The sequence below is a fragment of the Theobroma umbraticum genome, unplaced genomic scaffold (assembly GCF_002168275.2).
Source record: "Theobroma umbraticum cultivar Fairchild unplaced genomic scaffold, ASM216827v3 scaffold_67.0, whole genome shotgun sequence".
NCBI lineage: Eukaryota > Viridiplantae > Streptophyta > Magnoliopsida > Malvales > Malvaceae > Theobroma > Theobroma umbraticum.
In genome coordinates, this window is record NW_018397262.1 from 3316601 (window position 1) to 3329312 (window position 12712).

The window sequence follows — 12712 nt, forward strand, 5'->3', positions numbered from 1 at the left end:
CTGTATCCAGTGTTTTGGGCTTCTTTTGTTTTAGGCCTTGTATGGTAAATTTATTGAGTTGCTTACATTCCATTCCAACAGGCCCATGACAATGGCCCAGTATATTTTTGGGCCTAGTTAACCCATTAGCCTTTAGTATGTGGCAAATGATTTTACTCAGGTAGGGTTGGGTATCGTTTCAATTAATTAAACACTTTGATTTAAATCCAAAATTTTATTCAAGGGTTTGCTGGGCCTATGTGGCTTTTAGTTTTGTTGGGTGGATGGGCCTGTGGTCGGTCTCTCTGATACTATGAATTAAGAAAATATGTAAATATCATAATCGAAAAATAATTTATTAGAGAAAAAAATTTAATAAAATATTTTATAAAAAATTTGAATATTTTTTATTATTTAGATAAATTGATAAAAATATTTTTTTATTTGCGATAGTTGAGTCAAGATTTCATATTTGGAGAAGCCAAGAAAATAAGTTCAATGTTTGTAAGGCGAAACTATAAAATTTTTTAAAAAATAAAAGTAAAATTATAAAATTAAAAAAATGAAAAATGAAAAGATTTTAAAACTTTGAGGGGCGAGGATTTACTAGCCCCTCTTTCCGTTTTTTATTGTTTAGATCATTCCTTAGAAAATATTTTTCATCCTTATGGGTGGAGTTAAATGATAAATAAGATTTAATTACAAAATAATAAATTTGCATTAATTTGTGATTAAAATTAAAAAAGAAAATAAAAATAGATAAATTTAATAATGATATTTTTTAAAGCATTTGACCACATATATGTAATGAAAAGTAAGTTCTAATTTAAAAAAAAAAATTTCGCCTCATCACTTTTTTAGTATAACATTATAAAAATATTAATATCCATTAATTATGCAAGCAATATAAAACCTATACTTATAAATATGTATTTATCAAATGATTATTAATTTATAAATAAAAATTTTAATTATATTGACTGATTTCATAAAAACTATAATTTTAATTTTAATAATATTAAATAATTTATATAATAATATTTATTAATTTTTTAATACTTAAAATTAAATATTAATGTTTAAAGATATATTCATTTTCTATTTTTTTTCTTTTATAATTGAGAGAGCTAAATGTTCCGGTATTTCTAATTGTTTACCTTCGCTTTATTTCATAAAAAGAAAAGAGTTGATAACAATCTTTTTCCTTGTATATCTATCATCAAGCATCTTATTCTCTTATGATAAATGCAATGAAATAGGACTGCTTTTCTCTCCATCAACAATGCTTACTTTACTTCTCTTTGCTTTATTCTTTTATTGATACGAGAAAAACGTGACGGCATCCAACAATTCAACTTACATAAAAAAGTAGATATTCAAAAATTATTATTTCATCGTCTCAAAATTTTTTTTTTGTTTAGATGTCTTAAAATTATGTTTATTTTTCTTTTTCGACCCTTAGTATTTTTTTTCACATTAATAGACATAGGAAATTAATTTTATAAAATATTTTAATATAATATAAGATAATAATCTATAAAAGTCTTGATGAGGTTCTTCACGTGAGAACAACAATAAGAGAGTACCGCATGTCAAAATAAATGATTAAATTTTCTCATATAACTATTAAAGAAGAGTTATTATAGGATTTAGCTTTGGACGAACAGTATCATTGGTACTTGTATGGATAATGAGTTGTAATTAATAAGATTTGTTAGGTCGAATTCTAATGTGTTAAATTTAATATTTTTTTATTTCATAAAAATCAAAAAGAAAAAAAATCTTTAAAAAAAAAAAGGACTTAACTTTCCTATTTTTGTAAGAAGGGGGAGGGAGGGGGGTACCCGAAATGTCTTGATATTTCACAGTAGAAAGGAATATCAGTTGTCATCCCGTTGAGTAACCTCGGAGTCTTTGGGAGAGACTACCATATGCTAAGGCTGACAGAGTTACCCGTCTTTCACGGTCAGCTTTGTCTCCACCATCCATCAGGACCTCAGGTGGGGGCCCACTGCATTCACGAACGACTCGAAACCGACCTGATTGGACCGTCTGTTACTTAATCAAACCTCACCGAGAGGTAACATCAAAAAGCCGCCTACTTTGTTGCTGGTGTCCACTTTCTGCTCCCTCTCTCGAAGGGAAGGAAAAAATAAAAGAAAAGAAACGAAGACCTCCAAGGGGCAGATCCTCAAAGGTTTGGGTCTAAATGGAAACAACTTGCCAAAAACAAAAAAACCCAACAAGGTAATTTGCTCTTACTTTCCTTTTTAATTTGTTAATGTTCATTTTACTTGATTTTTTCTAACTGTTTTTGGGTATCTTTTGGATTAGGACATCTGTATTTGTGCTGTGGCAGCTTGTTTAGGAAATTAATTTGATGTCCCAGCTAGAAATTTACTATCATAATTGGTTTTTGGGTAAGGTTGTGTTTATGGAAACTCGCTTCTTTTTTTTTTTATATAATTTAAATTGTACTGTTTTCAGAATCAACAAGTACCCTTCTCTCCGAATCCAGCATTTCCTCTCCCTCTCTGTCTGATTTCTCAGGTCAAGGCTTTTTCTTCCAATATTAAATAAAAGATATTATTTTTTGTTGCTTTACTAATGCTTTGGGGTAGGAAAATATGAGCTGTGGAATTAGTCTAATGAGTTTAAGTTGTTTTGATTGTTGATTTTCCATAGAAGATATTTATGTAACTTGACTAGAGATTGCTTTATCCTTTTCCTGACATAGTTCGTTATGTGACTTTGTTTTCACAGGTTCTGGAACTTGGATATGTCTTTTTAGGATCAACTGATATTAGGGATTTATGTGAATTACATTATTATATTGTCTTCTGCTTGTTTTTACATCTCAATTTGCTTGTTGGATTTTTGCAACCTTTTTGTTTTTTTTTTGGTACTTGTTATTATAAAATTTAGTCATGGGAAATGGTTTTCTTTTGCGTCAAATTTATTGTGTCTTTCATTTTTTAACCTGATAATTTAGTGTATATTTGTTAGTCTCGCAGAATCCATGTAGTCAAGTGTCTTTGGTGTGCTTTTATTGCTCAGCATGAGCTTTTCTTAACTGTGTTGCTTACTTTTGATTTCTTTGTTGTGTATGCTTAAGGTTGTGTTTAGTGTCAATGAGGCCTTGTTCCCGTGGCAAGGAGGAGGCCCTGGAACCTTGAGGTCCCAGTTCAAGTCCCACCTAGTGTGGGTTTGGTCCAACTTTATGTTGGATTTGTCCATCTATGTACTGGTTTGTCGGTTGGTTTGTCTGTTTAGTCATTTCTTATGTGAGATGTAATATTTAATACTTGCATATGATTATAATTGCAACTTCTACATTTAACTTCATAAAAAAGGGTGTTTTTAGTAAGCAAGACACTGGGGAGGATAGGGTAAGATTAGAAAGTGGGTAGTATTATATGATCTTATCCCATCTTATATTCGGTCTAACCAAGATGAAAAATAGGATATAGTAATTTTTCCTATTGCATGTTTCGTGTAAGTGTAATTAAATCTTAGGATTTTTTAGTCAAAAGTAATGCAACTTTTTAGGGTAAAATAAAAATATTTTTTTTAAGTAAAATGCATTTTCCAATCTCATGGGATGAAATACTTCTTTCCTTTTCAATAGGACTGATTTGTTCTATACTAGGAGGATCACTCATCCAATTTCACATCCTGTATTTTCTCCAAGTAAATACCAAATGTGATTATTATAATTCTACCCTCTCTATTATCTCATGAACCAAATGAGTTTGTGAAATGATTATATGCTCGTGAATGGTTGGTAGTTGATGTACTTTTACCTTTCAGGTATATGAAGAGGAAGTGAGGGCTTAGGGTAAAATAATGCAACTTTTTAGGGTAAAATAAAAATATTTTTTTAAGTAAAATGCTTTTTCCAATCTCATGGATGAAATACTTGTTTCCTTGTCAATAGGACTGATTTGTTCTATGCTAGGAGGATCACTCATCCAATTTCACATCCTGTATTTTCTCCATGTAAATACCAAATGTGATTATTATAATTCTACCCTCTCTATTATCTCATGAACCAAATGAGTTTGTGAAATGATTATATGCTCCTGAATGGTTGGTAGTTGATGTACTTTTACCTTTCAGGTATATGAAGAGGAAGTGAGGGCTTAGGTAATTCAGTCAGAATGGAGTCTTGCAACTGCATTGAGCCACAGTGGCCAGCGGATGAACTGTTGATGAAATATCAATATATTTCTGATTTCTTCATTGCACTTGCTTATTTCTCAATCCCTTTAGAGCTTATATACTTTGTCAAGAAATCTGCTGTGTTTCCATATAGATGGGTCCTTGTGCAGTTTGGAGCCTTTATAGTACTTTGTGGGGCAACACATCTTATTAACTTGTGGACTTTTACAATGCATTCAAGAACTGTGGCAGTAGTAATGACCACTGCAAAGGTTTTGACTGCTGTGGTATCATGTGCAACTGCCTTGATGCTTGTACATATTATTCCTGATCTATTGAGTGTTAAAACTAGAGAAGTATTTTTGAAAAATAAGGCTGCAGAGCTTGATAGAGAAATGGGTCTGATTCGTACACAAGAGGAAACAGGTCGACATGTTAGGATGCTTACTCATGAGATAAGAAGCACTTTGGATAGACATACAATACTAAAAACCACTCTTGTTGAATTGGGTCGAACTTTGGCTCTAGAAGAATGTGCCTTGTGGATGCCAACACGTACTGGGTTAGAGCTCCAACTTTCATACACTCTTCGCCAACAGAATCCAGTTGGGTATACTGTACCCATTCATCTACCTGTGATCAATCAGGTATTCAGTAGCAGTCGTGCAGTAAAAATATCCCCAAATTGTCCCGTGGCAAGACTACGGCCTGTTGTAGGGAAGTGTATGCCTGGGGAGGTGGTTGCTGTCCGTGTCCCACTCCTGCATCTCTCTAATTTCCAAATTAATGATTGGCCAGAACTTTCAACAAAACGCTATGCTTTGATGGTTTTGATGCTCCCTTCAGATAGTGCAAGGCAATGGCATGTTCATGAGTTGGAGCTTGTTGAAGTGGTTGCTGATCAGGTAAAAATTGCCCTGTTTGCTTCTTAACCATGCGCTAATACTGTCTTGCCATCCTCCTATCCTTTTCTTCTTCTAGCTTTTGAATTTTGTTTTATCTGGTGAATGTTAAATTGAAGTTTCTTCACTTGGTTTCCATTCACATTTGATGCAAAATGTCAGGTCTATGATAGTTTCCAGAGGTGACTGACTTTTGGGTTTTGTGCATACATAGTCATTTACTTTAGAATCATCTCTCTTTCACATCTGTGCACGTTTTTGAACATCCATTAGTAGGTATCCCCAGGTCAACTATAATTGTTCTGATCTAGACCAGTTGTAATTCACTTGAGATAATGATAACTGTATGGAGCTGCTTTGATATTTTATTGTAGTTTCGAAGCTTTTCCTTTTCTTCCATGCATCTATTTCTGCTTGGTCTACTTTCAGGGACTGCATCTATAGGGGGATATTGTTGTTAATTGTGAACATCCTTTGACACTGCTGTTGCATTAATCATTTATGGAATTTGGGCGCTAGGTGGATTTTGGTGTTTACTTCCAAACCTGACTTAAAAATGAAATGTGTTTACCTAAATTATTTTTTAGGTTTCAGTTATTTGCACCGAGTCTCCAATGGGAAGAACAAGAATATCACATAAGAAAATGCAGCATTGAAGAACCTCTGTTGAAAGGATTTTGTCTGCACTTGTCCTAGGTGTAGATATTTTGAGGTTTGGTAGTTTGACGACAATAAACAGTTGTTATTGTGATCATCAGACATTAGATTTAATCTTGAGATTCTTTCTACTTTCCCTATTTTTATCTATTTCCATTCTATCCTTTCTCTTGTTGCTGCATTCTGTTGCTTTTCGGTTACTGGCTGTAGATACGTTTCTTCCTCTAAGATTGCTACTTATTTGTATATTTGTCTAATGAACTCAGGTGGCAGTTGCTCTTTCGCATGCTGCAATCTTAGAAGAGTCAATGAGGGCTAGGGATCTTCTCATGGAGCAGAATGTTGCACTTGATCTAGCCAGAAGAGAAGCAGAGACAGCAATTCGTGCTCGAAATGATTTCTTGGCTGTTATGAATCATGAGATGAGAACCCCAATGCATGCGATTATTGCTCTATCTTCTTTGCTGCAGGAAACTGAGTTGACACCTGAACAGCGTCTGATGGTTGAAACAATTCTTAAAAGTAGTAATCTTCTTGCTACTCTAATAAATGATGTATTGGATGTTTCGAGGCTCGAAGATGGCAGCCTTCGACTAGACCTTGGAACTTTTAACCTTTGTGCTGTATTCAGAGAGGTACAAGTTTCATTTTCCCATTGCTTCGATGTTGTTATATTTGTGGCTTTTGGAAATTTTTAAAGTGGTTGTTTGTCATTCTAGTAATGTGCATTTTGTGTGTTGTAGGTACTTGACTTGATCAAGCCGATTGCTTCTGTCAAAAAGCTTCATGTTTCATTAAATTTGGCTCCAGACTTGCCAGAATATGCCATTGGCGACGAGAAGCGCCTGATGCAAACAATTTTAAACGTTGTTGGTAATGCTGTGAAATTTTCGAAGGAGGGCAGCATTTCAATCACTGCTTTTGTTGCTAAATCAGAATCACTCAGAGATTCTCGAGCCCCTGAATTTTTGCCTGTGCCTAGTGATAATCAATTTTATTTGCGTGTACAGGTTTGTCCATTGCTGCCAATTTATTCTTCTGCCTTAGGCTGCTATCACCTTATGTTAAAGGTTGATAATTTGTATGCTTCTTTGCTGTTGGTGTAGGTGAAAGATTCTGGTGCAGGGATTAGCCCTCAAGATATTCCCAAGTTATTTACCAAATTTGCACAAGCTCAATCAACAGCAACACGAAATTCTGGTGGCAGTGGACTAGGCCTTGCAATTTGTAAGAGGTACACTTTTTCTGTGGACTTGCCATCCCAGCTATGGTTATAGTGAGTTGACTACAGAGGCGGCTTTGGATCAACCTCTGTACTGGTACTTTGAATTTTTAGCTGTTCTCATGATGTTTAACCCTTCTTATTACATGATCAGGTTTGTAAATCTAATGGAGGGACATATTTGGATTGAGACTGAAGGCCTTGGTAAGGGATGTACTGCTATCTTCATTGTAAAACTCGGGATCCCAGAACGCTTGAATGAATCTAAACTTCCCCTCATGCCTAAAGTGTCATCAAATCATGGGCATACTTCTTTTTCTGGGCTTAAAGTTCTGGTTATGGATGAGAACGGGTCAGTTCCATTGTGTTCATTTTAATCCTTATTCATTTAATAGTATGTTTTCGACCCATAGTTCTAGTTACAGATGGTAAGATCTGTCTGGTACTCTTGCTTCTTACTATTACCTGCAAATTTTTTTCATCTATGCTATAGTCTTTGCAATATTGAAAATCTGTAGTTCTGAGTGGTTTTGTTATGATTGCATAGTCTTCGTGGTAGAACAATAGTTTTAACAATATTGAATCTTATGAGTGAGGGATCCCTTTTGCTCTCCACTTAAAATGCAAGGTTTGTACACTCCTCAAAACGGAACATGTCCTAGGCTACATGACTGTATGCCTTATATGGAGCAACGTGCAGCATTTGTATGCAATTCCTGCTCGGCACATTATGGTAAAACTGTTTGGTTGCACAGCCATAGAGATTATTAACATTTTCACGAAACCGATTTTTAATAGAACTTATCGGATGATAGGCTTATACAAATGATTGAGAAATAGGGTGAGCTTCCTAATTGGAGTTCTATTTATGCAATTAATAGCTAGAGTCAATTTAAGTCTGAGAGTACATTTCAATTAAAATTGGAAAAGATTTAAGATTTTCTGTGTTAGTTTTCAATCCAATTTTGTGAACACTTACAGAATGTAGTTTGCTACTCAGTAAGTAAAGCCTTTTCTGGATTTTCTGTTGTCCTGTTTCTGGCTACTTTTTTTCTTGCATGCCATGTGAATGAATATTGAATTTTTATGGGGGTAATGCAGCGTTAGCAGGATGGTGACTAAGGGGCTTCTTGTGCATCTAGGGTGCGAGGTTACAATGGCAAGCTCCAGTGACGAGTGTTTGCATGTGGTTTCTCACGAGCACAAGGTTGTTCTCATGGATGTATGTGTACCTGGCATGGATGGTTATGAAATTGCTGTCCAAATACATGAGAAATTCACAAAACGCCATGAAAGGCCCTTAATAGTGGCGCTTACTGGAAATACAGACAAAGCAACAAAAGAGAACTGCATGAGGGTTGGTATGGATGGTGTCATATTGAAGCCTGTTTCACTTGATAAAATGAGAAGTGTTTTATCAGATCTTCTGGAGCACCGAGTTCTTTTCGAGGCCATATAGACATGAAGAATATCGGCGATTGACCATGTGATGGGGAAAAAGATTAAAACGAGCAAGGCAATGAAGGAAATTCTCTGGATGGTGTAGTCTGTGTACATACCGCGCCAAAGCCAAAGCATCATAAGTGAAAAATGAAGCAAGTTGGTGCAAATAACAGGGGGTGCCAGAAGCATTTTTGTGTGTTCTCTTGTGCAACAACACATTAGTGAATGAAACAACAGATTTATGAAGAGTTCTGCCAATAGGTAGTAAGGAACAAAGCTTGTTGTAGTCAGTTACATTGAAACAAAATATTTGATTTTATCAAAGTCATGCAATTTAATATTCCGCACATTTCCTTTTGTCATTTTTGTAGATAGATTTTGGTTTGATAATAGTGAGACTGAGACTCCAGTTTTGAAATTCACATCTTCTATAAGCTTTCCCTTAAAATAAAAGCTGGTGACATAATTTTAAAATATATTTTACAAAATGGTTTATTCTTCTATCAAGGCTTGTCTCATGCTCTTCATCTCTTTTTTTTTAATATATTAGTTTATTATTTAATTTTTATATTTAACTTTATATGGTTTGTGAATATTTATCTTTAGTTTTGACCAATGAATAAAAAATTGTTATATTGTTCGTTGTTGAACATGATAATTTGTTATGTAAAATTATATTTTATTTAATTATAATATTTTAATTTATGTTAATGGATAGTAATTTTTAACAAGTTTTTATAATTTTAGATAAATAAGTCATGAAAAGATATTTTTTTAAAAAAAAAAAAATTATCTCACAAGACTTGGATCTCGATCAACAACAAAATTGTACTAATAATGGCACTCAACAATCTTCTAAGCAAATTGAAGTACTTTTTATGTAAAATCCTTGACCTTAGCCTCAATTGGTGACTTAATTTATGTAAAATAGGACTGGTGGACTAAAACAAAAAATCCTGCAAATGAGGTCAGTAATTCTAACTTCTTACTCAGTAATAATAAAATAAAATTGGGACTGCAATGTGATTTTGATTCTTCAATGTAATTCTCGTAAAATAAAAAAATGTCATTTTTATTGAAAGTAACACTAATAAATTAGCTGTATGATGTCATTTTATTAAGCACAGAGTATTGAAAATTAATATTTTCCAAAACTTTACTGTTGCTTACTTTTTTTATTATTTTGTTTCTTTTTATTCATTTAATTTTTTGTTATTTTGGCTATCTATTAGTGCATTACATGGCCATGTTACATACATTAGGCTTTTTTAGCTATTAATATAATATAGTCTTTTTCTCCAATTTATTTTTTCCACTCTGAATTGCCTTGAACTCCATTATTATAGCTTTGTACTCATAGGAAAAATATTATTAGAAAACTAACATGATATCAGAGCTTAACATGGTTCTTAAAAAACTATGAGGAACTCTCTTTTTTTTTTTTTTGGTTGCTACAATGGCTACTTCAAGTTTAAGTGTCACGGCTCCTTTTACTTTCACAAGAAAGAACTATCCTATTTAGGCCATTAAGATGAAGGCTTTATCTTAGAGCATATGACTTACAGATATTATGGAAGCAAATACAGATCCTCCAATTCTGAAAATAGTAAATCTTACCATTGCTCAGCTCAAGCAGCATATAACGAGGAAATAGCTAAAAGGTACAAAGCTTTTTCTGTGATTCACTCTGTTATTTCTAATTTTATCTTTGCTAGAATCATGAACTGTAAGTCACCTAAGGAGGCTAAGGATAAGCTAAAAAAAAAAAAAGTTTCATGGTAGTGATAGGAATAGGTAGATGCAGGATTTGAACCTATGGAGAGACTTTGAAATTATGAGAATGACGGCTAATGAGACTGTGTTAGAATACTTTGATAAAGTTCTTGAGAGAGTAAATCGTTTAAGGCTGAAGGGGGAAAAGGTTTCTGAAAAATGAATTATTAATAAGTTTTTGATCAGTTTGCGTAAAAGATTTGAAGGGAAAATTTCTTCACTAGGGGACTTTAAGGATTTAAGGTCAATATCTGTTATTAAGCTGTTGAATGCCCTTTAAACTCAAGAATTGAAAAGAGCTCTTAGGAGTAATGCTGTTGTTGAGGGAGCCTTAATGGCAAGAAACTCAGATAGGAGATCTAGTAATGGTTCTCAAAGAAAATCAAGGATTGATAGGAAAGATAAAGGCAAGAAAAGTGGTGATAAGAGACAAGGAGATCTAAAAAAAAAAAACTTTCCACCTTGTTCTTATTGCAAAAAAAATCAATCATACTGAAAGCTGTTACTAGTATAAATCGAATGCTAAGTGTAGAGCTTATGACCAACATGGCCATGTTGAAAAAGTTTGCAAAAATTAAGATGGTAAGGTTGAAGACAGAGCTGCAATTGTTGAATAAAAGGATAATTCAAAAGATGATGTTCTATTTATGGCAAAGTAAGCTGACAAAAATGACAGAAAAGATACTTGGTTACTGGACAGTGGATGTTCAAATCACTTGATAGGTTGTAAGACTATATTTCTAGAATTTGATGGTAGCTTCAGGACCAAAATGAAGATTGAATATGGTGACTCTTGGTTGATTTATGGGATTGACACTGTTGGAGTGCAGACTCTTGATGGTTTGAAGTCAAATTTAAATGTTTATTATACACCAAAAATAAGTCAGAATCTATTGTGTGTTAGGCAACTCATAAATGGTAACTATAAGCTGATTTTAAGGACAAGGCTTGTAATATAAAAGATTTTACTGGAAAGGAGCCATTTATAGTAAATATGAGAAACAAATGTTTCCTTCTTAACTGATCAAAAGTCAAGTATGTTGCTTATAAGTGTACTTCAACTATTGATCAACTTTGGCAAAGGAGATTTGGTCATGTGAACCATTCTTATCTGAAGCAAATTGTTTTGCATAACTTGGTTGATGGTCTTCTTGACATTTCAAAGCCTGATAGATTGTGTAGTACCTGTCAATTTGGAAAGTAAAGCAGAATTGCATTTCCAAAGAATAGGAGCTGGAAAGCAACACAGAAGCTACAGTTGGTGCATACAAACATTGGAGGCCTTTTGAAGACTTCGTCTCAGAATGAAAGTAAGTTTTCCTTATTGTTTATTAATGATTTCAAATGTTTCAGTTGGATTTATTTTCTAAAACACAAGTCTGAAGCTTCAGCTACTTTTGTGAAGTTTAAAGAAGTTGTTGAAAATCTGGCTAGTTTAACTATAGACGTTCTAAGAAGTGATAATGGGACTAAATACAGTGCTAAGGAATTTGAGATTTATTTCAGTTTGGTATAGTTCATCAGGTTATTGTGATTTATAGTCCCCATCAGAATGAGGTTTCTAAAAGGAAAAACAAGACTGTTATGGAAATGGCTCAATGCTTGTTATTTAAGATGAGCTTCCCTAAGTTTTTATGAGCAGAAGTTGCAAATACTGCCAACTTCTTGCTAAATATAACCCAAACTAAGTCTTTGACCAACAAAACTCCTTATGAAACCTGGTTTGGCATCGGCATCAAACCTGCTATAACTCATCTTCGAGTTTTTGGTTGTATTTGTTATGGAATGATACTTAATTTCAAAAGATTCAAGCTTGATGAAAAATCAGTGATTGTAGTTCATCTTGGCAATAGTGAGGTTTCAAAAGGCTACAGGTTACAGGATGTCAACACAAGAAAGCTATCTCTAAGCAAGGACATTAGGTTTGATGAGAATGCTAAGTGGAATTGGGACACTAGTGTAATTGAAACTGCTATAAACAAAGAAGTTGTAGTAAATGTCATATCTGATACTGAAGAAAACATGGCACCTGATGAAATTGTTGATGAAGTTCTTGTCAAAAGAACACGATCACTTCAAGATGTGTACGACAGATGCCATGTAGTCATCATTGAACCAAGCTGTTGTTTGGAAACCACTTCAAATGAGCACTGGAAGTAGACAATGAAGGCTAAAATCATGATGATAAAGAAGAACAACACTTGGACCTTGGTTAATAGACTAAAGAATCAGAAAGTTATCAGAGTTAAGTGGGTGTATAAGACCAAACTCAACTTTATTGGCTTTATTAACAAGCATAAAGCCAGATTGGTAGTCAAAGGGTTTTCACAAGTATATGGTGTTGATTTTTTTCAGACTTTTGCCCTTGTAGCCAAGCATGATACCATCAGGCTACTGGTGGCAATAGCAGTTAAGGAACGTTGGTCAACATGGCACCTAGACATTAAGCCAGCATTTATCAATGGTACCATTGATGAAGACATTTATGTGGAACTACTTGAAGGATTTATTGAACCAAGCAAAAAGAACAAGGTTTGCAAGCTAATAAAAAATCTCTATGGTCTCAAGCAAGCCC

The 12712-nt window shown here is 33.8% G+C and overlaps 1 protein-coding gene across 7 annotated transcripts; it reads left to right on the plus strand.

Annotated features, from left to right (window-relative positions):
* Window positions 1–1911: 1911 nt before the first annotated feature.
* ETR1 (Signal transduction histidine kinase, hybrid-type, ethylene sensor) lies at window positions 1912–8721 on the plus strand. 7 transcript variants are annotated; one of them, XM_089784181.1, is made up of 9 exons: window positions 1912–2226; window positions 2314–2529; window positions 3790–3978; window positions 4099–5045; window positions 5966–6334; window positions 6443–6709; window positions 6806–6933; window positions 7076–7273; window positions 8023–8721. In XM_089784181.1, exons 4-9 carry the CDS (start codon window positions 4140–4142, stop codon window positions 8378–8380), a joined length of 2226 nt encoding a protein of 741 aa, XP_089640307.1. In that variant the 5' UTR covers window positions 1912–2226; window positions 2314–2529; window positions 3790–3978; window positions 4099–4139; the 3' UTR covers window positions 8381–8721. The 7 variants fall into 7 exon arrangements, with proteins under 7 accessions (XP_089640307.1, XP_089640308.1, XP_089640306.1 ...); XM_089784182.1 differs by having other exon boundaries at window positions 2314–2399; XM_089784180.1 differs by lacking the exon at window positions 3790–3978 and having other exon boundaries at window positions 1913–2226; window positions 2314–2399; window positions 2467–2529.
* Window positions 8722–12712: the final 3991 nt, after the last annotated feature.